At 48.6% G+C, this 25,065-nt stretch overlaps 2 protein-coding genes across 2 annotated transcripts in view; both read left to right on the top strand.

Annotated features, from left to right (window-relative positions):
* The window catches only part of LOC132085418 (disintegrin and metalloproteinase domain-containing protein 9-like), a 28,076-nt gene extending 12,915 nt beyond the window's left edge, over positions 1 to 15,161 (top strand). The window contains exons 8-22 of the mRNA XM_059490884.1: positions 160 to 231; positions 1,116 to 1,285; positions 2,654 to 2,735; positions 3,729 to 3,862; positions 4,056 to 4,227; positions 4,334 to 4,426; positions 5,148 to 5,343; positions 7,010 to 7,115; positions 7,535 to 7,724; positions 8,410 to 8,490; positions 8,934 to 9,039; positions 10,373 to 10,511; positions 11,028 to 11,130; positions 11,759 to 11,886; positions 13,204 to 15,161. Of these exons, the coding sequence (XP_059346867.1) occupies positions 160 to 231; positions 1,116 to 1,285; positions 2,654 to 2,735; positions 3,729 to 3,862; positions 4,056 to 4,227; positions 4,334 to 4,426; positions 5,148 to 5,343; positions 7,010 to 7,115; positions 7,535 to 7,724; positions 8,410 to 8,490; positions 8,934 to 9,039; positions 10,373 to 10,511; positions 11,028 to 11,130; positions 11,759 to 11,886; positions 13,204 to 13,318 (1,887 nt within the window). The 3' untranslated portion in view covers positions 13,319 to 15,161. The remainder of the gene's footprint in view (positions 1 to 159; positions 232 to 1,115; positions 1,286 to 2,653; positions 2,736 to 3,728; positions 3,863 to 4,055; positions 4,228 to 4,333; positions 4,427 to 5,147; positions 5,344 to 7,009; positions 7,116 to 7,534; positions 7,725 to 8,409; positions 8,491 to 8,933; positions 9,040 to 10,372; positions 10,512 to 11,027; positions 11,131 to 11,758; positions 11,887 to 13,203) is intronic.
* Positions 15,162 to 15,770: 609 nt separating this feature from the next.
* Positions 15,771 to 24,314, top strand: LOC132085297 (disintegrin and metalloproteinase domain-containing protein 32-like). Its single transcript, XM_059490673.1, has 17 exons — positions 15,771 to 15,841; positions 15,960 to 16,038; positions 16,244 to 16,320; positions 16,442 to 16,631; positions 16,814 to 16,879; positions 17,816 to 17,982; positions 18,327 to 18,408; positions 18,554 to 18,690; positions 19,304 to 19,490; positions 20,321 to 20,410; positions 20,728 to 20,926; positions 21,148 to 21,256; positions 22,472 to 22,655; positions 22,892 to 22,972; positions 23,053 to 23,170; positions 23,449 to 23,602; positions 23,789 to 24,314. The coding sequence occupies exons 1-17, from the start codon at positions 15,771 to 15,773 to the stop codon at positions 24,312 to 24,314; spliced, it is 2,517 nt and encodes an 838-aa protein (XP_059346656.1).
* Positions 24,315 to 25,065: the final 751 nt, after the last annotated feature.

Here is a 25,065-nt window from a genome sequence, read left to right as displayed (position 1 = left end):
GCTTTGGAATACTGAGCTGCTGAGCAGCACCAGTGAAGATGTTGCTGAATTGGTTTGCATCTTCTTGGAGATTTGAAGCCAGCCAAAAATGTTCTGTTCCTTTTCAAACTGTTGTCTCCATCTCTTCTCTTCATGAAACTGAGTTTCTTTGTCTTGCAGTTTGAAGATTTTGGGAAGAGTGAAACAGAAGTAAGAGAACACATGGTGCAGCTGGCAAACTTCCTTGACAGTGTGAGTAGGAGGGATTCTGTGTGCTTTTGGAAATGTCCACCCTGGGGTTTGTTCTGGTATCACTTTGGGGAATGCATCCCCATGAAAGCTTTTCCATCTCTAAATTCATCAGCACTTATCCACCTTGAGAATTAGTCTAGGAAACTCTTCCAACCTGTGCTACATCCAGCAAGTGACAGGACAGATTGTTGCAATTATTGTAATTCTTGTGTCTGTGTAAAGGTTAGAGAAAAAGCATGTTTGGTACTCCACTATTTCACGTGATATTTGTCAGAATTGAGACTTCTTTTTATTTCTGTTTGGTGTTGTTTTACAATGTAGCCAGTGTGGCATTTAAGCATTGATCCCGTAGCTAATGAAGGTCTGAATCACAGGGAAAATGCATTCTGGTGCTTCCAGTTGTGTACAAGCTGTGAAAAAAATTCAAACCCACACAGCAAAGATGGATGCTTGCAATAAGATCTATAACACCAGTGTCACTGTCATGTTTTCTGAAAAATCCCTTTGCCCAGGATTTTCTCCTGGGAAGCTGAGAAGCCTCAGAAAAAGGAAAACAATATTATCTCATTTGCTTCTCCTGTGTTTTGCTGTTTTGGAATGTGGTTGGAGATTGTTTCATTGGTTTCATGTGAATTGTTTTAATGGCCATTCTTGGTCAAGTTGTGTTGAGGCTGTGGAGAGAGTCATGAGTTTTCATTATTATCTTTTTAACCTTCTGTCTGTATTCTTTAGTATAGTATTCTTTAATTTAGTATCATAAAATAATAAATTAGCCTTCTAAGAACATGCAGTCAGATTTATCATTCCTCCTGCCATGAGGGACACACAAGACACCAGGCCACTTGTTTTTGTCTGAAGCTATAAATGAATATTTTTCTCCCCAGATGTACGTTATGCTGAACATCCGCATCGTGCTGGTTGGGCTGGAGATCTGGAAGCACGAGAACATCATCAGCACAGATGGAGGGGCTGGGGATGTGCTGGCCAATTTCGTGCAGTGGCGAGAGAAGAATCTCGTTCTGCGGCGGAGACACGACAGCGCCCAGTTTGTCCTGTGAGTGCTGCTCCTTCCCTCTGCTCCAGGGAGAGGAGTGAGGGATTTGTGTTTCCAAACAAGCTGTGGGGCTGCTGGGAGATAAAACCAGCCCTGGGAGAGGAAAGAAACAATGGGAAGGATTCCACTGATTGGTGAATGGGAAAAGAGATTTGCTTTTATAAATAAACTTTAGGTTTGCTGGTAAATGAAATTAGACCAGTAAATTGAATTAGAGCAATAAATTGAAAGATGAAAGAAACAATGGGGAAGAAAACCCCCAAAATTCCTTAAGAATTAAAAATGAAAAGGTAGTGTTGTACATTAGAGGGGAGTCTTTGGGATCAGGTGTTCTGGGAAGTCTGAACCTCTCAAGTACTTCAGAAATGGGGAAAACCCCCAAAATTCCGTAAGAATTAAAAGGGAGGGTTATACGTTAGTGGGGACTCTTTGGTATCAGGTGTTCTGGCAAGTCTGAACCTCTCAAGTGCCTCAGAAATGGGGAAAGAGAGAAGGGAAATGTGGCTGGAAATTGGGATAAAAAGGGAGGCTGAGTCCTCCAAAAACTGGAGAGACCCCAGGGAAATGCCCCATGGCCTCTGCCTTGATTGGAATAAAGTACAAGGACTCCTCTGTCTCCTTTTTGGACATAAATCTCTGGTGTTTGTGGGTTAATTTTCCTAACACCAGGAAGTTCCTTCTGTCCCTGCCTGCTCAGCCCAGCAGGCACAGGGCCTGCAATGCCTCCATGGCTTTCAGCAGCCTAAGATAAGGAAATGTCTTGATGACTGCACCTAAGAAGCCCCTCTTTGCCTTCAGACCCCTTATCTCTCTATAAGCCTATAGGACCCTCACCATTGGATAGTTTCCAAAACTCCTTTACTCTATAAAAAGTCCTACTTTTGCCCAGTTTGGCAGAAGAGCTGTCTCTGAGAACCTTTGCAGAAGATGCCAATAAAAGCATCTCTGTGGAATCTCACAGAGCCTCCTCCTCTCTCTCCCTGCCACTTAGCAAGCTAATGAGCTGATAATCACTAATGAGCTGATAATCACTAAAAGCTGAACTGCTTGCTAAGTCTGGAGTCTGCCTGAGGGGCCTGGACAGGTCCTGCTTAATTGGACTTCTCTGTAGTGCCTGTGCTCCTTATATGCAGAGGGATGATGTGGAAGAGGTTGAATTTCTCTGTAAACACTTGTTTTAAATCCACAGAGTAAAGGAATCTTGAGCAGCCAGTAAAAGCTTAACTGGTGCCATTTGTGCATGCAGTCAGTAGCAGTGCTAGGAAAGCTGGAGCAGCAGGGTTTGTGCCCCACAGGCAGGAGTGGTGTGGATTCTGTGTGTGTCTGTATGGATTGATGGTGGCCTCTCCTTTCTCTTCATGACTGCAGGAAGAAGGGTTTTGGTGGCACAGCTGGAATGGCCTATGTGGGAACAGTGTGCTCCAAGAGCCATGCAGGAGGAATTAATGTGGTGAGATTTCTTCAGTGATCTCTGAATGTGATTTATTGCACTCTGAAAGTCTTCCTGGAAGCACATAACAAAGCTGAAGTGGCTTAGTGGGGCTCTTATGTTGTCCCAAACAATTTCTGACATTTCCAGGGTGTCTGGATCACAACTTCTCTGTAGTCTTCTGCTCAGCTCACTATGCAGTGCTCATGCAAGAGGATTTCTCTGTATTGTTTTAAGCATCTCTGCCTCAAAAGTATGTGGGAACTGTGGGTATTTTCAAATCTGTCCTGCAGCTGTGACCTCCCTGAGCAGTGCTGGTTCACTGCATGTTTTATGTTCACTGCAGAGCCTTAATGAACCAAGCTGCTGGTGTCAGATAACTCACAATCCCAGAAATCTGCTTCTTTGGACCAGTGACAGAAGTGCTGGAATTTGCACATTTCAGGAGAATTGGGCTGGTGTGGAGAGTTCCAGCTTTGTGTTAATGTTGCAGCTGCTCTGGAAAGTGGAGTTTGTTGGGTAGTGTCCCAGAGAGGTTTCTCTGAGGGCTTTTACTGCTGAGCAAATTCCATGTACTTGGTTGGAAATCCAGCACTGTTGGTCTGAGAATCCTGATAATTTACAGCCAGAATGGCAAAAGGGTCTCCTTGGCACAGAAGCAAACATTGACTTTGTCAGGATAAGCTCTGTGCTGACTGCTTTCTGTGTCACTCCTGTGCAGTTTGGAAGGATCAGTATCCAATGTTTGCCTCCATCATGGCTCACTTTGACTTTGTCAGGGATAAGCTCTGTGCTGACTGCTTTCTGTGTCTCTCCTGTGGATCAGTATCCAATGTTTGCCTCCATCATGGCTCACTTTGACTTTGTCAGGATCAGCTCTGTGCTGACTGCTTTCTGTGTCTCTCCTGTGCAGTTTGGAAGGATCAGTATCCAATGTTTGCCTCCATCATGGCTCACTTTGACTTTGTCAGGATCAGCTCTGTTCTGACTGCTTTCTGTGTCTCTCCTGTGCAGTTTGGAAGGATCAGTATCCAGATGTTTGCCTCCATCATGGCTCACGAGCTCGGCCACAACCTGGGGATGAACCACGACGATGAACGCGTCTGTCACTGTGGGGCAAGCAGCTGCATCATGAGCTCTGGAGCATCGTAAGTAGCTGAACAAGGGAAGGCAAACAAAGCTCAAATTCCCCCATCCGTGTGCTTTTTTTTTTTTTGTGGATTACTTTCGCCTTCAAATTCCCCTTGCAAAGAGTCCTGTGCTTGTGATGGAGGATGCAAATGTCCCCCTGTTCTGCTGGCTTGGCTCAGTGTAAAGCTCAGCTCATTTTGTCCATTGCAGGGGATCCAGGAACTTCAGCAGCTGCAGTGCAGAAGATTTTGAGAAGCTGACACTCAACAAAGGTGGGAGCTGCCTGCTCAACGTCCCAAAGCCTGATGAGACCTACAGTGTCCCTTACTGTGGGAACAAGCTGGTGGATGCTGGGGAGGAGTGTGACTGTGGCTCTCCGAAGGTTTGTGGCTGCGTGTGTAACTTATCCCAGCAGTGCCCCTGCTCAGAGGGGACTGTTTGTGACAGAGGAGGAGATTTTGTGACATTCACAGCCCTTGTGTCCTCAGGAATGTGAGAACGATCCATGCTGTGAGCCAGGAACCTGCAGGCTCCGATCTGGTGCTGAATGTGCTTATGGGGACTGCTGCAAAAACTGCCAGGTAGGAAACTGGGGTGGTGGTAGGAGGCTGAGAAAAGGAGAGTGTTGGCTTAGTGCATCTGTGAGAGGGAGTTGTCCTGTGTCATAGATGGATAATGAGATGATTGGCTCTCTCAGTTGAAAGATAACTATTGTGTGAATATTAAGAAAAGCTTTAGTGATGTACAGTTATGTTATTGTAGTTTAGATGTCCTCTGTCTCCCCATAGTTCCTTTTCCACCTGTATTGTGACCATCAGACAGCCTGGGCTGTCTAGGACAGGTACAAAGAAGGCTACACACGTGTCCCTTACCTGGGGCAGGTGGCAATGGCAAAGCTTGGGGGTGCTTAGGGGAACACCTAACACAGGCAACACCTGCCCTCCAATCCAGTTACAAAGCAGTTTGCACTGATAAATGGCACAGAAGAGCTGAGTGACAGACTTTGGGAAGGGCCAGGGCTGGCTGATGCAGCCCCCAGGGGTATAAAACACTGAGCATCCATCTTGAAGTCGTGGTATCCACGAGGGGCAGTTCCCAGTGCTGCAGCTTTTTCCTGATGTTGTATTTTTGTTAAGGTTTAATAAACCTCTTTAAACTTCCAAAGCGAGCAGTTGTTTCTCACACCTGGCCCATGAGGACACGCAGATCAGAATTCAGATCAGTCCCTGCTCAGGTGCAGCGCCACTCTCTGCTGTGAGACCCCTCTTTCCTAACACAATTCTCCCTCCCCTCTCTGCTCAGCTGCTCCCTGGAGGCACAGAGTGTCGTGCCAGCACCAACGAGTGTGACCTCCCTGAGTACTGCAATGGCACCTCCCAGTTCTGCCAGCCAGATTTCACCGTGCAGAACGGGCACCCCTGCCACAACCAGGAGGCTTACTGCTACAACGGCGTGTGCCAGTACTACGATGCCCAGTGCCAGGACATCTTTGGCTCCAGTAAGGGTTACAGTCTTTCTAAGAGGTGTAACTAAAGAGTACTTAAAATATTGGTCTCCTCCAGCCAGGTCTCAAAAGCTCTTGGAGGTCTATTCCACACCCAAGATAGCTCAGCTACCTCAGAAGGCATAAAATCAGCAGGATGGATTTTGTTGGAAACAAGAAGGTTTTATTAAAAGGCAAAATAATAACAAAATTCTTTACAGATAAAAAGCTCAGTGCCAGGACATCTTTGGCTCCAGTAAGGAATGCCACAGGGTTACAGTCTTTCCAAGGGGTGTAACTAAAGAATACATGAAATATTGGTCGCCTCAAGCCAGGTGTTACAAGCTCTTGGAGATCTATTCCACACCCAAGATAGCTCAGCTACCTCAGAAGGCATAAAATCAGGAGGATGGCTTTTGTTGGAAACAAAAGGGTTTTATTAAAAGGCAAAATAACAAAACTTTTTACAGAGAAAAAGCTCAATGCCAGGACATCTTTGGCTCCAGTAAGGAAGGGCACATGTTACAATCTTTCTAAGAGGTGTAACTAAAGAATACTTAAAATATTGGTTTCCTCCAGCCAGGTCTCACAAGCTCTTGGAGGTCTATTTCGCACCCAAGACAGCTCAGCTACCTCAGAAGGTATAAAATCAGCAGGGTGGCTTCTGTGGTAGTGTTAGAAACAAAAAGGTTTTATTGAAAGGCAAAATAACAAAACTTTTTACAGAGAAAAAGCTCAATGCCAGGACATCTTTGGCTCCAATAAGGAAGGGCACATGTTGCAGTCTTTCTAAGAGATGCAACTAAAGAATACATCAAGTATGGGTCTCCTCAAGCTCTTGGAGATTTATTTCACACCCAGGATAGCTCAGCTACCTCAGAAGGTATAAAATCAGCAGGATGGCTTTTGGTGGAAACAAAAGGGTTTTAATAAAAGGTAAAATAACAAAACTCTTTATAGAGAAAAACTGATTCAGGTGCAAGAGGTCCTCCTGCTCCTGGTAAAAACCTCACAAAAGCAATTTGTTTCTTTCTTCTCTTCTTTTTCTAGTAAATTGGCCAAACAAAACTTTTTGGCTCTTATCCAATTAGCTATCTTTAAGTTTCAGGTGAGGTCCCCTAAGTCTTATGAGATGCCTTTTCACCTCATTGAAGAGAAAAACTTCTAAGCTTATTTCTTTTTAAAAAAACGAAGGAAAGTTTTGTCAGTCTGTCCACAGGGGGCACATTCCTATAAATACACTAAATTTATTTAAAATATATTTATTTGCTTGTCACTAACAGAGACCAGCTGGCTTTGGCAGAGTGTTTGGAGCAGTGGTAGTAATGGCTTAGCATCATGGTCCTGCATTCTTCCTGTGTTACATTTAGTTTTGTGCTGGGGATACAAGCCATAATTTTGTTGCACTTATCATTTTTGGTACAGTGGGGTTTCTGCTCTATAGGTCTGTAAAGAAATATCAAAAAATATCAGGTTAAGGAACTGTTTTTCTCAGTTTTTAAACTTGGAACCTTGTAATTCTGACATTATAGCTTCTTTAGTGTTTTGCCCAAGTTGCTAAGCTCGTGGCAAACACTTGGTGTAGCAGGGTGGTTGCTGTGGGTGCAGGAGATCCTGTGGGAGATGTCTCTGTGCCTGGGTAACGTGGCTCCTCTCTCTGGGGATGGGCTCTTGTTTGCAGAAGCCAAAGCAGCCCCCAACATTTGCTTTGCTGAAGTGAATTCCAAGGGGGACAGATTTGGCAACTGTGGTTTCCATGGCCATGACTACAAGAAATGTTCCAGCTGGTGAGTGGAGCCCAGCGCGTTGGGAAGTGCTGAAATAAAGGGTTGGGGATCTGTGTTTGGGTGCTGTGGTGTCAGTTTGGGATGTTGTAGGGGGGGATGCAGGGCTGTGCTGAGGAGAGGGTGTTCCACATCTCCTGTCAAGGATTGTGCTTTCCCTAAGTGATCACATATGGCAAGATGAGAAGCAAATCATCATGTTTTCCTAAATGTAGAGATTCCAACAGCTTACAGAAAGCAGGGATAAACTACTCTTGCAGCACTGGAATGAAGCCCAGTTCAGTTTTATTTGTCAAGTTGCCTCAATTTTGTTTTCAAGTAGCATCTTCCAGTAGAAATGAAAGATGGCATCAAGCACATGGTAGTGTGGTTCTCAGAATAAATTCAAGTGTCACTACAGTGTTCCTGTGTTGCTGTTGTAGGAATGCCATGTGTGGGAAGCTGCAGTGTGAAAATGTGAAAGCTATGCCTGTGTTTGGAATCAAGCCTGCTATTATCCAAACTCCCATCAGAGGCACCCATCAGACGTGCTGGGGAGTGGATTTCCAGCTGGGCTCTGATGTCCCAGACCCAGGAATGGTGAATGAAGGCACCAAGTGTGGTAATGGAAAGGTAATAAAAATTTTTAAAATGCTCTCCTAATGTAATAATTTAGGGTATTCATGGGAATAAAATTTTCAGCTGCACTGTTTCACGAATAGTTCTGACCATTATTTTTGGATGCCTGTAGTTAAAATTTTCAGCTGCACTGTTTCATGGATAGTTATGATTGTTATTTTTGGATGCCTGTAATTAATATAAAATGACATGAGTCCACTGATTGCCCCCACTGCCCAGTACTGCACTGCCTGTGCACCAAACCTTTAATGAGCCTTTCATTTGGAGGTGAAGCGTAAGAAATTGAGTTCATTGAGAGCCAGAAACTTTGCTCTGTCAATGAGCAGGAAGAGCCAGGCCCTCACAAATGCCTGGAAGACAACTTTCAATTAAAATCCAACTAAACTAAAGAGTGCAGAAGCTTAGCCCTAGCAGAGGAATGTGCATTCCACATGTCCTTACTGGGCACAATTTAATTGCTGTTCCTTTACATTCAGACTGGAGACAAAAGGCTCCAGTGCCAGCTCAGCCCCATGCTGAGGGGCCTTTTGTGGAGCAGAGTTTGTGCAGAGTTTGGAATTATCACTGAGAGTGTGTGAGGCTTTGTGGCAGCAAGCACAGCTTAGGAGCAGGGATCTGGGCAGGCAAGGGGGCACTGAAATGCCATCATCCCTCATCTGTGTGCATTTCTGCTCCCCAGATCTGCAGGCACTTCCAGTGTGTGAGTGCCTCTGTCCTGAACTACGACTGTGATGTGGAGAAGCAGTGCCATGGCCATGGGGTAAGCAGGGAAGAGAAGTGATCAGTAACTTTATTTTCTGTTTTGTCAACTGTAAAACTCTCTATAAAATGCCTCTAGGCAAGAGAACCTGTAGCAGTGTCAAAAAAATCTTTGACACAACTCTCTGCCAGGCAAGAATTCCCAGTTCCAGTATTACTAATGAAATTTGACTCTGCATCTCACAAAGAAAAAAAACCCAAACAAGTAAAAGCCATGGTGTGTAAGCTGTTGGCATAGCTAATCCTTGGAAGCTCTTCCTGAGCAGTGCTGTGTGTGCTCAGTCATGTGAAATCTTGGGATGCCTGGCCAAGGGCTGTGGAGGAACTGGGTAAAAGTCTCCAGGCTGAGCAACAAAGGACAGAACAGGTCATGGCTGCTGCAAGCAGATTGAAATGCCCAGAAATGGAGGTGACTGAGTGGAGTATTTGTGTTTTGGCATACAGGTGTGCAACAACAACAGGAACTGCCACTGTGAAGCAGGCTGGGCTCCTCCTTTCTGTGACTCCAAAGGCTACGGGGGCAGCGTGGACAGTGGCCCTCCCTACAATGGCAAGTGGCTGTGGGAGCTGGGCTGGGGCTGGGTGCTCCAGGGCAGCCCCACGTGTTGGTGACCCCAGGCACCTCTGGGTTTCACTGGCAAAGAATTCTGCCAGAGGTTTTGTGCTCAAGGTGTTGCACTTCTGTCCCGGGGTGCTGGGCTAGGGATCTGTAAGGATCTGGTTTAGTTCAGGTGATTTCTGCCACCTCAGAACAAAGGTCCTCTTGGATTTCCCTGTATCCAGGCTTGGAAGGGAAGCTTCAGGGAAGGGAAACATTCCTGCACAAGAAAAATCAAATGACAGAGCTGGAAGCTTGCTCTGCTCACTGAGGGTTTGAAGGTGAAATAGGAAGCCAGAGCTAAGCTCTAATCTGTAGCCATGATATTTTCTGAAAAATCCTTTCCTTAGGATTTTTCCTCCTGAGAAGCTGAGAAGCCTCAGGAACAGAATGTAAACAATGGTTATCTGCTGCTGTGAAATGCAACAGGTGCATCTGGGATTGGTCTCATGTGGTTGTTTCTAATTAATGGCCAGTCACAGTCAGCTGGCTCAGACTCTCTGTCCAAGACACAAGCCTTTGTTATTCATTCTTTCTTTTCCTATTCTTAGCCAGCCTTCTGATTAAATCCTTTCTTCTATTCTTTTAGTATAGTTTTAACATAATATATATCATAAAATAACAAATCAAGCCTTCTGAAACATGGAGTCAGATCCTCATCTCCTCCCTCATCCTTGGACCCCTGTGAACACTAATCTGGAGAAAATTTGCTGTGTCCATGTGGAGTATATAAAGATGGGGTTGGTGTAACTTCTGTGGGCTGCAGGATGATCCTGAAGACTTTTTCATAAGCTGGTGTGGCTTTTGGAAGGCTAGGGACTCTGATGCAATAACAGGCTGGAGAAGCACACTGGAGCTCAGGCAGATCCCTCAAATCATCAGCCAGAAAAAGGGAAAGGCTGTTTTGGTACAGCCTGCAGGGGAGAAATTGCTGCGTATAAAAATGTCAAAATGAAGAGCCCAAGTTCTTTGTCTACAGCAAACAGTGGCTGGAGAAGAGGTAGATTTAACATCAGCCCAAAAGGCAGAAGCTCTGTTTTCCTCTCTTATAAAATCTTTAGTAATGAAACATTACAGCCATGAAAAATGAGGATTGATCTCATAATTCAATGTGCTCCTGCAGCCCAGAGTGTCAGCTCTAACAGATAAACAGAAAGGATCTATTTGGGCACCTGTCTTATTGGATTCTTTGGGGTTTTGTCTATGAAGAATAGAAAGCAGTTACAGAACCATTCCTACCTAAGCAGAGAATATTTATTTCTCCCCTGTGGTTTTGTACCCTCAGACAAAGACACCTCCCTGCGCAATGGGCTCCTGGTGTTCTTCTTCCTGGTGCTGCCCCTGCTCGTGGCTGCTGCTCTGGCCTTTGCCAAGAGGGACAGGCTGAAGAGGAGCTGCAGGAGGCTGATGTCCCGCTGCCACTCGTGAGTGCTTCTCCTTTCTGCCTTCTCCTGTGCCCTGGAACAGGGCAAAATCCGTGCATGGTTGTTTACACCAGTCATGCCAAATGTGGAGGCATTTCCCAGTCCCAGGATGTCAATGGCACATGCAGGTTCCCTCTGGCAATGACTGAATAGATAAATCCATCCCAAATCAAGAGAGCAGAGAGTTTTCTCTTTATTATGATGTTTATTCTTGTGCATTGATGATAGAGCTTTATATTTTCGTGTCTGATCTTTTTATAGAGGGGCAAAGGGAAGCTGCCAGAGTCTTGAACTGAAAAAAGGTTGTTTTTATTTATTAGATTTGTAAATATTAATATTATTTTCAATTAATATTGTAAATATTCATATTGTAATATTAAATATTATCTTTCTCATGCTTGATATGTGCTAAGATAGGCACTGTGAACCTGAGCTGGATTTATACTGTGTTCCCAGCCTGTGCAGGGTTTGTGTCTGGGTTATGTGCTCACACAGCCCATATCCATTGGATTTCAGGTCACTTCAGTCACCTCCTCCTCGGCCAGACACTGAGCCCAGGGGTTACCAGCCAAGAGGCTTCTCCCGTGGCATGCCTTATCCTCCAAGAGCTGTGCCCATGGTAGGAACCAGCCACCTTCCCTTACTCTATTTGTTCCTCTCAAGTAAAGACATGAAGGCAGTTGCTCTAACTTTTGCCCTAATAAAAGCTCTAAAGTTACTTCTTCACTTCTGAAAATTGTTTCTCCTCGATAAAAAGCAGAGAGAATATTTGTTCTGTGGGGGGCTCCTCAGTTTCCCAGTTTAAGTGCTGTCCCAGAATGTGCTTGGTTTACCTGCTTTGCTGCTCCTTTTCCTCATCACAGATGCCCAGCCCTCTCTCCTTGTCAGAGCAGTTGTCCTCTGAAAGCCACAAACAGCCAGAACACTCTCCCAGAGCAAACCAAGGGCTGTTGTGATCAGCCTTGCTGTGTTTTTCAAAATACAGAAATCCAGCTGTTGTGATCAGCCTTTCTGTATTTTTCACAATCCAGCAGTTTCCAGACTGCTGTTGCTTCTTCCTGCTGAGTTTCTCAGAGGAAAGAGCTCCTCTGATACTGCCAAGCTGCTTTGCAAGTGTTCTTGAACATCACTTATTTAGTGACGCAAATGTTTCGATTCCGTGACGTAAATATTTCGATTCCGTGACGTAAATATTTCGGTTCCCTACGTGCAATTGGTGACCATTCTCTCTGTGTTATTTTTTGCAGGATATGCATCCCAACACCTTTCCTGTGCCAGCTTACCCAGTTAACCAGCACCCCCAGCAGGCTTTCCACCAGCCCTACTACTCCCCACCGCAGTACCCAGTGCAGCAGCCACCGAGGGTGCCCAGCAGGTCAGTGCAGCCCCCTGGCAGGGGCACTGATGGCATTTCTTGTCCTGGCTGTCACTCCTGGGGTGTTCCATCGTGTGTTGTGTGTGATGGAGGCTGATTTTTCACCAGGAGAAGTTTCTCCTTCACTTCACCCCGGAAGGCAGCGCGTTCATGGTGCGCTGTCGTGGCTGTGTGGTGATGGATGAGGCTCAGAGCATGGCTGTGCAGGCAGATTAGCCCAGCAGGTGGATGAAAGGCCTGGTAAAATAGTCAGCTTAAAAGCAAATCACTCACAAATCTGTCATTGTGCTGATTTGTGAATGCTATGGCCAAGTGCAAAGCCATTTCTCTTAAATTTGAGCAGGAAGTTTTCCTGTGTGTTTCATCTTACTTCTGAGTTGTGCTTGTGAGATGCAGTGCTGTGCTGTGTCACACACAGACCCAGCACGTGCCAGTGCCTGAGTGGGAGCATCCTAATGTAGCTCATGTTGGGGGGCTCTTGGACTGGGGGGTTCTGCAGAGAATTTTAGAGAAAAGGTGAGTGTGGTGGCCACATTTCTCTTCCCAGAGAAAAGCAAGGCACAATTCTTCCCAAAAATATTCCTGGGTTTCACGTTCTTTGGACCTCAGAGAAAGAAAAAACAATTCTTATTGTTTTTCTACGACAAAAGTAGAATGCAATATGGAGATTGTTTCCCCACAGTGATGGAGTTTTGTTTCCTTGGACTATCAGTGCCAAGTGTGTAGCCCCACATTTCTCTTCCCAGAGAAAAGCAAGGCACAATTCTTTCTAAGAATATTCTTAATCTCATTTGCTGTGCCTGTTCTGTGCAAAAGTAGAATGCAACATGGAGATTGTTTACCCAAAATGATGGTGTTTTGTTTCCTTGGCCTGTCAGGGCCAAGTGTGTGTGTCAGGACAGTCATGAGATTCTGTGCAGTGTGAGCAGAGTTGAGTGCCTGGCAGATTCAATTTAGATGTAATATAGTACAGAATAACATATATAGTATAGAATAATATATATAGTATAGAATAATATATACTATGCAACATAGAATAATATAGTATAATAATTAATTAGCCTTCTAAAAAGATGGAGTCAGATGCATCTCTTCTGATAAGATGGAGTCAGATGCATCATTCTCTCCCCTCGTTGGGGGTTCCCTGTGAATACTAAAGGTGAGTTTGACCAGATGGGGGTTCCCAGAGGATTTCAGGCCATTGAAGGCACAGTTTGAGCATGGCATGTTTGGGATGAGTCTTGGTGTGAGGGCTGTGGTGGGGCAGGGTGGGGTGTGATGTTGTGGCACTGACTGCTCCTCCTGTGTCCCCTGCAGGCCTCCACCCCCTCAGCAGAAGGTTGTACCTCAGGGACCGCCTCCAGCCCAGCAGAAATGTTTACCTCAGGGACAGTACTTCCCCTCCCGACCAGCACCTCTGCCTCCCAAGTAGCTTTCTGAGCTGCTGGCTGCGACAGCTGAAATTGCAGTTCCCCTTCTGGCATCCCGTGGCAGTGCAGTGCCGGCAGCCTCCCTCTGCAGCCTGGGACAGGGCAAACGAGAGATCCCGAGCAGGAATGTAGAACTTTACACTCAATAAATACCTCGACCAAAGCTGCAGGGACTGAAACACCCAGCCTGTCCCTCGCTCTGTCCAAGCTTTGCCGCTGCAGCCAGGCTGGCAGCAGGGAAATAGTCCTGAAATCCAGCACGTGGCTTTGGGTTTCCCCATTTCTGCCACGAGCCCTGGTAAGGAAATTGTCTGATTTGGTGTTGTCTCTCTGATTGTGCAGTGAGGAATTGGAGTAACCCGTTTACAAAGCAAGATCTGTCAGTTAATTTACAGTTACTCTGCATGGACTGGAAAGTGTTTCCCATGTACACCATAAATGGAATGAGGTCTCAGAGGACTTTTTCAGGAAGAGAGATATATATTAAACATGTTTATGCATGTATATATGTTTATAGATGCATAATAATGCACTTAAATTCTTAACTCCATGCTGACTGACACTAAGCTGTGCTGTAGGAGCACTGAGTTTAATGCTTTTTAATTAGAGAGTGGCTAAATGAGACTCCTGTACTAATTCCCACTAATTCATGGATGGGCAGTGGAGATAAAGGTACGAGAAGACACGGCCATATTCTGGTTTTAAACAATGGGCTGCTGCTAGGTTTTAATTGAGGTCTAAAGACAGCTGCAGTCCCTGCAGAACACTGGGAAGTGGGAAGTGTCTCTGCCTGGACCACCAGAGCTTCTCTGAGCACTTTAAATGGGAGCCTGGTGGCTGATGCACCCTGAATTTAACAGCCAAGCCCTTGTGGTGTCAGTCAGGGCTGCTGTGTGTCAGACTGGGCTGCCCTGTGCTCCTGCACCATGGGCTAGACTGGATTTTGGAACTCCTCCTGAGCAGAGGTGCTCAGGAGAGGGAGCTGTAGATGCTGGTTCTGTGGTGCCCTGGGTAGAAGCTGGATGTCGTGGTCACAAGTAGAAATCTATTGCACAACTTGCTAAAAGTGAGGTTCTATTGCACAAACTTGCTAAAAGTGAGATAAGTGCTGAAGAGCCTGCTGGGCTGTTTCGCTTTGTGCTCGCCACAAGCCCAGCTCAATCTGTAAAATCCCCCTAATATTGCCAAAAAATAATCTTTTTCTCTGTATATACATACATAAATATATATATAGTGTGTGCAGTAATAAAATACTTGAACTCCTGTGGTTTCCCATAAACTTAGATTAAGATTTATAACACCATTAAATCTGTAAAATGTCACCTAGAATTTCACCAACTGTACTGGTGGGGGTCTCCTTTTTGTTCCAAGATAATCAATGACTTCCTAATTGCTGTGTCCTGCTCTGGCTGAGCGGGCTGTCTGTCTGTCTGTCTGTCACAGTGAGCTCTGCAGCTGGATGCAGCCCATCTCCAGCCCTGGTCAGAGGGTGGGGAAAGAGGAGGGGATCCAGGGAGTGAAGTCATCCAGAGAGATGTACTTAGCTGTGTGTGTGAACTAAACTATGCTGAACATGGTGCCTTCATAGACAAAGAGTTTTTGTACTCCCGGCGTGCCCGTTGGAACAGCAGGGATGTGTGGTGTGAGGAGCAATGCCAAGGACAGGAAATGGCTCCAGATTTTGGTGGTGAATGCTGAAGATGACTACTGACTTTCTTTTGTAAAGTGTAGGGATACCTGTCCCGGGCAGGTCGGGAGCTGTGTCCCCTCTGCAGCGGCCCAAGAGCTGCTCCCAACCCCTTTGTACAGCCCCAACAAGCAATAAAGATGCCAGTTTTGTACAAATCTCTGCCTCAGCCTCTGCTTTAAGGGGTGGGGGCCCTGTTACTGGTGTGGCTGTTAGCTGTGGGCAGTTACTGGTGGGCTGTGGGGCTGTTACTGGGGGGCAGTTACTGGCCGGCCATGGGGCCACTCTGTGCAATGCCACCACTGCTGCTCCTGCTGCTCCTGGAGCTGCTGCACGAGGCTGGGCAGGGCCCCCCTGAGCCCCCAGCCCGCCAGCACCGGGCTCAGCCATGGGGGTCTCTGTCCCCTGTGGGTGGGCAGGTTTGGTCCCAGATCACGGTCCCGCAGCAGCTGGGGGCCAGCACGAAAGGAGAGGAGGGGCTGAAGCAGGCACGGTGCTGGGGGGGCTGGGGAAGGAGGGTTTGGATAAAGAGAGGGGCTGGGGGGTACAGATGTGGTGGCAGCTGTAACAGAGGCTGGGGAAAGGGAGGATTCAGCTAAAGAGAGGGGCTGGGGGAATACAGATGTGGTGGCAGCTGTAACAATGGTACTGCCAGCACCAGGGTGGCTGCAGCCACGCTGTGCTCCCCCTTTGCTGTTCACAGCAGGCCTTGGATTGTGCTATTCCCAACTCCCTGTTCCCATTTCTCCCCTTCTCTGCTTTTCTGTATGCACAAGGAGGCAGTGTCCTACACCCTGAGGATTGAGGGGAAGCCTTACACCATCCACCTGCAGCAGCAGTGAGTTGGCCCTGACACTTTCCTCACTGCCCTGCTCCCTGGTGGCTGCAAGAAGCTTGAGGAGCTCTGGGTGATGGATGCTGCTGTCAGTACCTCACTTTTCACCTCTCTCTTGCAGTGCCTTTCTATCTGATGATTTCCAGACTTACGTGGCCAGTGAGCAGGGATCTTTGCACGCTGATTCTGCCCACTCTGAGGTAACCTGGTTTTGCTTTGGGCTGTGTTTGTTCCACATTGGGTTTTGTTTGTCTCTGCCCAAGGCAGCTGCTCCAGCTGGGGTGCTGGGTAAGGGGATGGTGAATAAGGGGATGGTGGATAGGGGGACGGTGATCAAGGGGATGCTGATTAAGGGGATGGCCTGCCCAGCCATGGAAGGGCTCCCTGTCCTCTCTCATGTCCCAGGGAGGCTGCCACTACTGGGGCTACATCGATGGCTTCCCCAGCTCAGCAGTGACCCTCAGCACCTGCTCAGGGCTCAGGTAAAGCACCAGCCCCACTGTCCCTGTGCTGCCCTCCCTGGCAGCCTGGCCTGCAGAACAAACAGCTGTGCCAGCTGTGCCAGTGCCCAGGAGCAGGTGGGCAGTGCTGGTGCCCTGGCAGGGGTTTGCTGCAGTTTGAGAACGTGAGCTACAGCATCCAGCCCCTGGGCTACTCCCCTGCCTTCCAGCACGTGCTGTACCGAGTGGGTGAGGAGCAGATGGCAGCAGCCCCCCCTGCCCAGAGCCCCCCTGAGGCAGGGCAGGGTGGGCTGGCAGCCTGGGACAAGGCCCCTGAGGATGATGATGATGAGGTGAGTGCTGCCTGTGCTCACAGTGCTGCTGCTGCCCCTGTCCTGTGAGGAGGGACCTGGTTCTGCTGAAAGGGTTTCTGTCTGTCTGTGGCCAGACACTTGGACACAAGCACAGCCAGCAGCAGCAGTGAGGTGACCAGAGAATGCAGAATCTGTACTTTGAGGCCCATTTTCTCTTTTAGCCCCTCTCGGCCGCTGCACAATCTCCCAAATTCCTCACAGTGTACGTGGTTTTGGACAAGGCTTTGGTAAGTCCATGCCAGCCACTTTTCCCTTTTCTTTGCCTGACTTCTGTGAGCACTGAAATGGTAAAATTTCCCAGCTTTTATGTGGCTTTATTTTCTGTTTTGAAAAGTTCCTCATGCTGTGGATTTTGTAGGAAATAAGGAACGTGAATTTGTCGCTCCATGGCTCAGTGTTGGGAATCATTTCAGTGTTCCAACATTGACATGGTAAGCACCTTGTCTGCCCTTGTGTGCTCTTGGGTTGTTTTTCAGTACAACTATATGGGATCAGACCCAAATGTTGCGACACAGAACGTAATCCAGGCCTTCAACTTAATCAACAATGTGAGTTCTTAATTCTGGTTTGTACTGCAGTGGGATGGGGGATGAGGGGGATGTTGATGTTAGCAGTGGCCACCTTTTTCTGGCTGCTTTTAGGTTTAGGAGGATGTCATGTTAAAAATTCCATGTTTCCTGAGAAGGTTTTTCCTCTGGGCATGTCAGTCTGCCACACAAGAACATCTTTCCCTGTGTGATGGCCATGTCTCGTGCAGATGTACAGATAAACAGGCAGTTTGCCTCAGGGCAGCCAAACCCTGCATTTTGAGGACTCCTGAGTTGCTTCCCTCTCCCCTGATCCCACTGATCCAATTCACCTGCTTGCTCTCAGGTGCTTGTAACCAACTTCCAATCCTGTTTTTTACTCCATTTGTGGTCTTATGCTTCTCTTGTGTAATGAGAAATTATTCCCAAACCCCTAACACTTATGAAGTTATTGGAGTTCGGCTCAGGCCTCTTGCTGTATCTCTTTATTCTTTAGGTGTGTTCATTCTTTTTGGCTACAGGTGTCATTGAGGCACTGACAGCAGCAATTTACTTTTCCCCTGTGTTTACTGTGTGCAGAGTGGTGGCTCTGCATGAAGGGAAGGTGTGAGAACAGATTTCCTCTTTTATTTTCAGATGTTTAATCCTCTTAATATCACTATTGTGCTGTCCTCCCTGGAGCTGTGGGCAGAGGGGGATAAAATATCAACAGCAGGGGACACAGATGACATTCTACAGCGATTTTTACAGTGGAAACAGTTGTCTCTGGAGCCACAGGCACACAACATTGCTTCTCTCTTAGGGTGAGATAAAGGTTCATTGGTGTTAAAGGTTACGTGGTAGCAATCAAACCGATATAAGTTGAAACTGTCCAAAAATGCTCGTTAAAAATCCATATTTCCTAAATCCTTAAAGTATTTCTTCCAAGCCATTCCTCCTAGTGATGCAGCAGCTGCAATGGTGCCATCCATCCCTTGCCATGCCCCTAGTCCCTCCAGCACCAGGCACCAGACCCTGCTCCAACTCCCCTGGGGACAGCAAATAGGGGCACCAAGGGGACTTGGGCTGTGCAGAGCCATCATCTCCCCCTGACCACAGCCAGAGGGGGTCCCTGGGACACCCAGCAGTGACCCCAGCTCTGTTCCAGGTACAGGCACCAAGGAGCCCTCGTGGGTGCAGCAGCTCCAGGAAAGGCATGTCAGAGAGGTGCTGCTGCCACAGTGACCCTGGTATGGTCCCCCCTGTCCTGTGCCTGTCCCTCAGCAGCCTCAGGGCTGTGAGCAGCACGAGCAGGGATGGATGGAACACATGGGAGGATCTGTGTCTCTGCAAGGAGTGCTCAGCTCCGGCAGCTCCCTTTTCTCCTCCCTCCAGTACCATGGGAACGTGACCCTGGAGTCCTTCTCCGTGCTGCTGGCACAGGTGCTGGGCCACAGCCTGGGCATGAGCCCCGACAGCCCCCGATGCTGCAGCTGCCCTGGACGGGTCTGCACCATGAGCCCTGAGGCGCTGTGAGTTTGCCCGAGGGGCTGCAGGGCTGGGGCACATGAAGGGAGGGACAGGGAGGGATGCACGGTGTCCCCTTGTCAGAGGTGTCCTCCAGCACTGTCATTCCACTGCAAAAATGGAATCACTCAGGCTGGAAAACCCCTCCAGGAGCATGGAGTCCAACCTTTGACCAATCACTGCCTTGTCAACTGAACCAGAGCACTGAGTGCTGTGTCAGTGATTTCCTGAACTCCTCCAGGGATGGGGACTCCACCACCTCCCTGGGCAGCAATTCCAATGCCTGAACGCCAGTTATTTCAGTTATTTCAATACCATTATTTCAGTGAAGAAATCCCTGCTTTTATTCCTCTAAGAAGAAAAAAAAAATTAATTAAATAGCAATTTAGTGCCTAATTTGACAAAAGAGACCTTTGCTCTCTAAAATGAGGATGTTTTTCAATCTCTGTTAATAATGAGTTGTAGATCAGGTGAATTAATAAACCCCAGGGCTGTCAGTGTCTGGGTGAGCCCTTGACTTGCACAGAGCTTTGGAGAGAGAGAGGGGTGGTGAATGTGTAAGGTATAAACTGATGATTGCTTTGTGTAACTTATAACCCGATCATTGCTTTATTTTAGATATTTCAGCGGGTCAAAAGCCTTCAGCAACTGCAGCATCAGGGACTTTGAGGTCTTCCTGAAGCAGGGCAGAGGGGATTGCCTTTTCAGCAGCCCGCGGCTGAGCCGCCAGTCCCGGCAGAGCGGCGCCGTGTGCGGCAACGGCGTGGTGGAGCCGGGCGAGCAGTGCGACTGTGGCACGGCACAGGTGGGCACAGGCTGGTGGGCACAGCCATGGTGGGCACAGCCATGGTGGGCACAGCCCTGCCTTTGTGCTCCCAGTGCCCGTGGAGTCACCAACCTTTGTACACAGCCCCAGTGCAGCGGGGTATCGCCAGCCATGGGCTGTGTACAAATCCCAAACAGGACAGGACTGCTGGGAACGTGCCTTGAGCTGTTTGATTTTCCAGCATCAGTCTCATTCCATGGTTATTGCAATGGGAAGATGCCAGCAGCTCACATCCCAGGCAGCAGACAAAGAACTTAATGTTACAACTCACTTTATAAGTTTTTTGACCAATCACACCAAGCAAAAGCACATTGACAGTAGTTCTATCCAACCACCATATGCACAGGTACTTTGCTTATTTCAAATACAATACCTGCTTGTGAGCCTTCAAACACAATGCACGGAGCTCCATTATTAAGCTTAGAACTCCCTAATATCTCACTAGATAAACTTTTCTGTAGCTTAGGGAGTTATTCTAGACAAGCGTTAATACACAGACCATTGTTCTATTTGTCCTTGCTTTTCTACATTTTACATAATTTTTCTGCTGACCAATCTCATGGCTGCTGCTCAGCCCTAATCACAGTTCTGCTGTCTCTGAGGCCTTTTGCAGCTTTTCCAAAACCCTCTGATTTTAGGGATTCCCACGTGGGGAGCAGCCCAGGGAGGGCTGTGTTGGGTTGGAGATTGTTTCTGTGTGGCAGCTTTGCCTGTTTGTTCTGCTGGATATTGCCCAAGTAATACGGGGAGAGGAGGAGGAGAAGCTCAGGGGGACAACAAAATAACATGGGCTTGCCATGTGTCCACAGGAATGCCTGAAGGACAGGTGTTGCACTCCAAACTGTAGACTGAAGCCGAGAGCAAAATGTGCCTCTGGATTATGTTGTAGAAACTGTCAGGTAAGGCATATCTTTATAATTATAAAAAAATCATTGTTTCTTTTTGGACAAATGGCATGTTCCCATGCTGAGGGATAGAGCCAAACTTCCTGCTGTGCAGTGGGAAAGGTTCCTGGGGCTGGGCTGCCCAGCTCAGCTCTTGGGAACCCCTGGTGGGGAATATTACACGGGGATTGTCCCAGGCAGTGTCACAGACATGTCACACCTGAGCACCTCAGGACAGAGGGGGCTATGTGGGCTCTGCCTGGCAGACATGGGGGGCTGCAGAGCTCCTACTGTCCAGGCTGGGAGGCTGCAGAGCTTCTCCTCCTCCCCAGTTCAAGTGGAGGAACACGCTGTGCCGCCCGGCCGCCGATGCCCAGTGCGACCTGCCCGAGTTCTGCAGCGGCTCCTCGGCCTCCTGCCCGCCCGATGTGTACGTGCAGGACGGGCAGGAGTGCTGGCGTGGCACCGGCTACTGCTACCGGGGACGCTGCCAGTCCCCAGACCTGCAGTGCAGGAGGATCTACGGGACAGGTACCAGGCTGTGCTGGTGGCACTGGCGCTGCTCAGGGGCTGGGGTGGCCACAGCGTCACCTGCCTGGTTGGGATTTTGGTGCATATCGCTGTGATCTCATCAGGGCGAATTTCCTGGAATCCTGCTTTGCTATGCCGGGATTTCCATTCAGCGAGATTACTCAGCAGGAATTTACACACATCATCTATTAGAGTAACAAATATTCTTGCTGAACTTGCAGACTCCAAGAACGCTCCTGTGATGTGCTACGAGGAGATTAACGGGCAGCGGGACAGGTTCGGGCACTGCGGGTTCGAGCAAAACCGCAAGTACCGGCGCTGTTTGTGGAGGTATGCTGCCCAGGGGACGCTGGATGTGCTGAAATCCAGCTTTCATTGGGGTTGGACACTCAGGAGAAGTGGCAAGACTCCAGTTTATGATGAGGTTTGTGATGTGTTATGAGGAGATTAACGGGCAGGTTCGGGCACTGCGGGTTCCAGCCCAACCATGCGTACTGGCGCTGTGTGTGGAGGTATGCTGGCCAGGGGGCACTGCCTCTGCTAAAATCCACTAAGTTCTTCCATCTCTAAATTCATCTGCACTTATTCACCTTGAGAATTAGTCTAGGAAACACTTCCAACCTGTGGCTACATCCAACAAGTGACAGGACAGATTGTTGCAATTATTACAATTCTTGTGTCTCTGTAAAGGTTAGAGAAAAAGCATGTTTGGTACTCCACTATTTCACATGATATTTGTCAGAATTGAGACTTCTTTTTATTTCTGTTTGGTGTTGTCTTACAATGTAGCCAGTGTGGCATTTAAGCATTGATCCTGTAGCTAATGAAGGTCTGAATCACAGGGAAAATGCATTCTGGTGCTTCCAGTTGTGTACTGGCTGTGAAAAAAAACCTCAAACCCACACAGAAAAGATGGATTCTTGCAATAAGATCTGTAACACCAGTGTCACTGTCACATTTTCTGAAAAGTCCCTTTGCTCAGGATTTCTTCTCCTGGGAAGCTGAGAAACCTCAGAGAAAAAGGAAAACAACATTATCTCATTGCTTCTCCTGTGTTTTGCTGCTTTGGAATGTAGCTGGAGATTATTTACCAACAGTTGGTTGTTTGATTGGTTTCATGGGAATTGTTTTTACTGAATGACCAATCACCATCATCTGTGTCAGACTCTGAGGAGTCAGTCATGAGTTTTTCATGATCATTCTTGTTAAGTCTTCTGTCTGTATCCTTTCTGTATTCTTTAGTGTAGTTTTAGTATAGCATTCTTTAATGCTATACTAAATACTATCATAAAATAATATAATAAAATAATATATTAATTAATAAAAATTAATACATTTTAAAAATAATAAACTAATAATATCATAAAATAATAAATTAGCCTTCTAAGAACATGGAGTCAGATTCACTCATCTCTCACCTCGTCCTGGAGATCCCTGCAAATACCACAAATGGTGACCTCAGATGTTGGCTGTAGCCTGTGCTGAAGAACAGACCCACATTTCTTTGTATGTTTGATACACATCCTGTGCAAATTGGCTTTCCAGGGACCTCAGGTGTGGGAAGTTGGTCTGCACATACCCATCCCACAAGCCCTTCTTAGCACCTGCCACTGCCGTGATGTACGCCCGGGTGAAGCATCATATCTGTGTGACTCTGAACTACCTGAACGTGTCCGCATGGCTGGATCCCCTTCTGGTCACTCCAGGGACAAAGTGTGGCTCTGGAAGGGTAAGGAGATATTCTGTAATCACCTGGAATGACAAATAGAAACTGTAAATATTAACAAGATCATAGAAACACTCATTGCTTGACTAAAATGACCTGGCCTCAGGGCAGAGCTGTGGCTTTGTCTTTTTTTTTTTTTTAAATAGTGTGTTTTCATTTCCCTTTGGGCCACAGCCTGATGTGCTGAGCGCTGTATGGGTGAGGCAGTGCTGGGCTGGAGCTGCCATGGTTTTTCCCAGGTGTGTATGAACGGCACATGCCACCCAGTGTCGGTGCTGGGACCGATCTGTGACAGCAACACAAAGTGCCACGGCCACGGGGTGAGTGCCAGGGGTGCTGGGCTGGGTGGGACAAGCTGTACCAGCCCCCTGCACACCTGTACCCCTCCCTGGCCCTGCAGGTGTGCAACAACAAGGGCAACTGCCACTGCAACATGGGCTGGCAGCCCCCCGACTGCCAGTGGAGGGGGTCCCGCCAGGGGGGCAGCATGGACAGCGGGCTGCAGTTCACAGAGGGAGGTGAGTGGGCACCCGTGGGATGGCGTGGGCAGGGCTAGCAGGGGCTGTGCGGGGCTGGCAGTGCCCACTGGGGCTGGCAGTGCCTGTGCCCATATGGGCTGGACAGGCTGGGCTGGCAGGGGCTGTGCCCAGTTGGGCTGGCAGTGCCTGTGCAGGACTGGGTTGGCAGTGCCCAGCGGGGCTGGCTGTGCCTGTGCTGGGCTGGACAGACAGGGCTGGCAGTGCCTGTGCCCAGCAGGGCTGGCAGTGCCCATGCCCATCCAGCTGTCTCCCACCAGGTGTGCATCGATCACTGGATGATGGTGACATGGCCTGGCTGGTGCTGGGCTCCTGCCTCATCCTGCTGTTGCTGACGGGGGCCCTGGGGCTCGGCCTGTGGCGGCAGCAGATGCCCGGCCAGCGCCACGGGGAGTGGGCACCGGGCACCCAGGGGTGAGTGGGACCTGAGGGGCCTGGGGGAGGCAGGGTGTCAAAGGGCTGAGGGCATCCCTGCAGAGGGGAGGGGATGGGGGGACTCCCATGGGGAGATGAGGACACTGCCCAGGGCTGAGGTGACCTCAGGCTGAGGCACCCCCTGAGCCAAGGCAGGGCCAAGGCCCCACTGCAGATCCCCCACAGCACCAGCCGGGACACGGGCAGCGAGCTGGAGCCAGACCTGGAGCGAAATCTGGAGCCAGAGCAGGAGCTAAAACAGGAGCCAGGCCTGGAGCTAAAACGGGAACCAGGCCTGGAGCTACATCAGGAGCCAGGCCTGGAGCTAAAACAGGAGCCAGGCCTGGAGCTAAAACAGGAACCAGGCCTGGAGCTAAAACAGGAACCAGGCTTGGAGCTAAAATGGGAACCAGGCTTGGAGCTACATCAGGAGCCAGGCCTGGAGCAAAATTTGGAGCCAGACCTGGAGGTAAAACGGGAGCCATACCTGGAGCTAAAATGGAAGCCAGGCCTGAAGCTAAATCTGGAGCCAGGCCTGAAGCTAAATCTGGAGCCAGACCTGGAGCTAAAATGGGAGCCAGACCTGGAGCTCCAGGACCCAGAGCTGGCCCCAGAGCTGCAGACAGACACAGAGCTAGAGCCAGAGCTGGAGATGAAGACAAACACGGACCCACCAGCAGAGCCAGCGCTGGGGCAGCACCACGGGCACTAATTAAAGGTGTTGGGCAAAGCTGGTGTCATGGCCAGTGCCGCGTGGTTTTCTGCTTATGTAGTTTGTTTTTTATCAGAGTTAACCCTGCTCTCGGGGCCTAGAGGCCACAGCTGCTGAGATTGTCCCCTTTTCTCTGTGGGTACACGATGGTGGTTGGGATTTGCCTGTCTGTGAGGGCTGTGAAGCTGCCTGATGCTGGGGGCTGTTCAGCAGCGCTGGCTCAGGCCCTGGGGCTGCCTCTGAAGTGGAGCTCTCCTGTGTGAATGTGAATGTGTGTGGCTCATGGTCCCCCTCCTCAGAGCTGGGGACCAGAGAAGGCCTCGTGTGGTGGCCCTGGTGCTGACTGTGAGTGAAGGCAACACCTCTGTTTTATATGTGAAATATATGTTACCCGCAGTGCCCTCAGACCTCATCCCATGGGGATGTCAGTCCTGCTGTTTGTATCCCTGGGTTTGGCCCTGCACCCCACAGGGGTGTCAGTCCTGCTGTTTGTACCCCTGCACCCCACAGGGATGTCAGTCCTGTTGTACCCTGGCCCTTCCCTTCCCTTCCCTTCCCTTCCCTTCCCTTCCCTTCCCTTCCCTTCCCTTCCCTTCCCTTCCCTTCCCTTCCCTTCCCTTCCCTTCCCTTCCCTTCCCTTCCCTTCCCTTCCCTTCCCTTCCCTTCCCTTCCCTTCCCTTCCCTTCCCTTCCCTTCCCTTCCCTTCCCTTCCCTTCCCTTCCCTTCCCTTCCCTTCCCTTCCCTTCCCTTC

The sequence above is a fragment of the Ammospiza nelsoni genome, chromosome 30, assembly GCF_027579445.1.
Source record: "Ammospiza nelsoni isolate bAmmNel1 chromosome 30, bAmmNel1.pri, whole genome shotgun sequence".
Lineage (NCBI taxonomy): Eukaryota > Metazoa > Chordata > Aves > Passeriformes > Passerellidae > Ammospiza > Ammospiza nelsoni.
This window is presented reverse-complemented; position numbering and strand designations above follow the sequence as displayed.

Coding starts and splice junctions, on each gene's coding strand:
- LOC132085297 (XM_059490673.1), top strand. CDS start 15,771: ATGCACAAGGAGGCAGTGTCCTACACCCTGAGGATTGAGGGGAAGCCT. Junction 18,691..19,303: donor ACCATGAGCCCTGAGGCGCT/GTGAGTTTGCCC, acceptor GCTTTATTTTAG/ATATTTCAGCGGGTCAAAAG. Junction 20,411..20,727: donor TATGTTGTAGAAACTGTCAG/GTAAGGCATATC, acceptor CCTCCTCCCCAG/TTCAAGTGGAGGAACACGCT.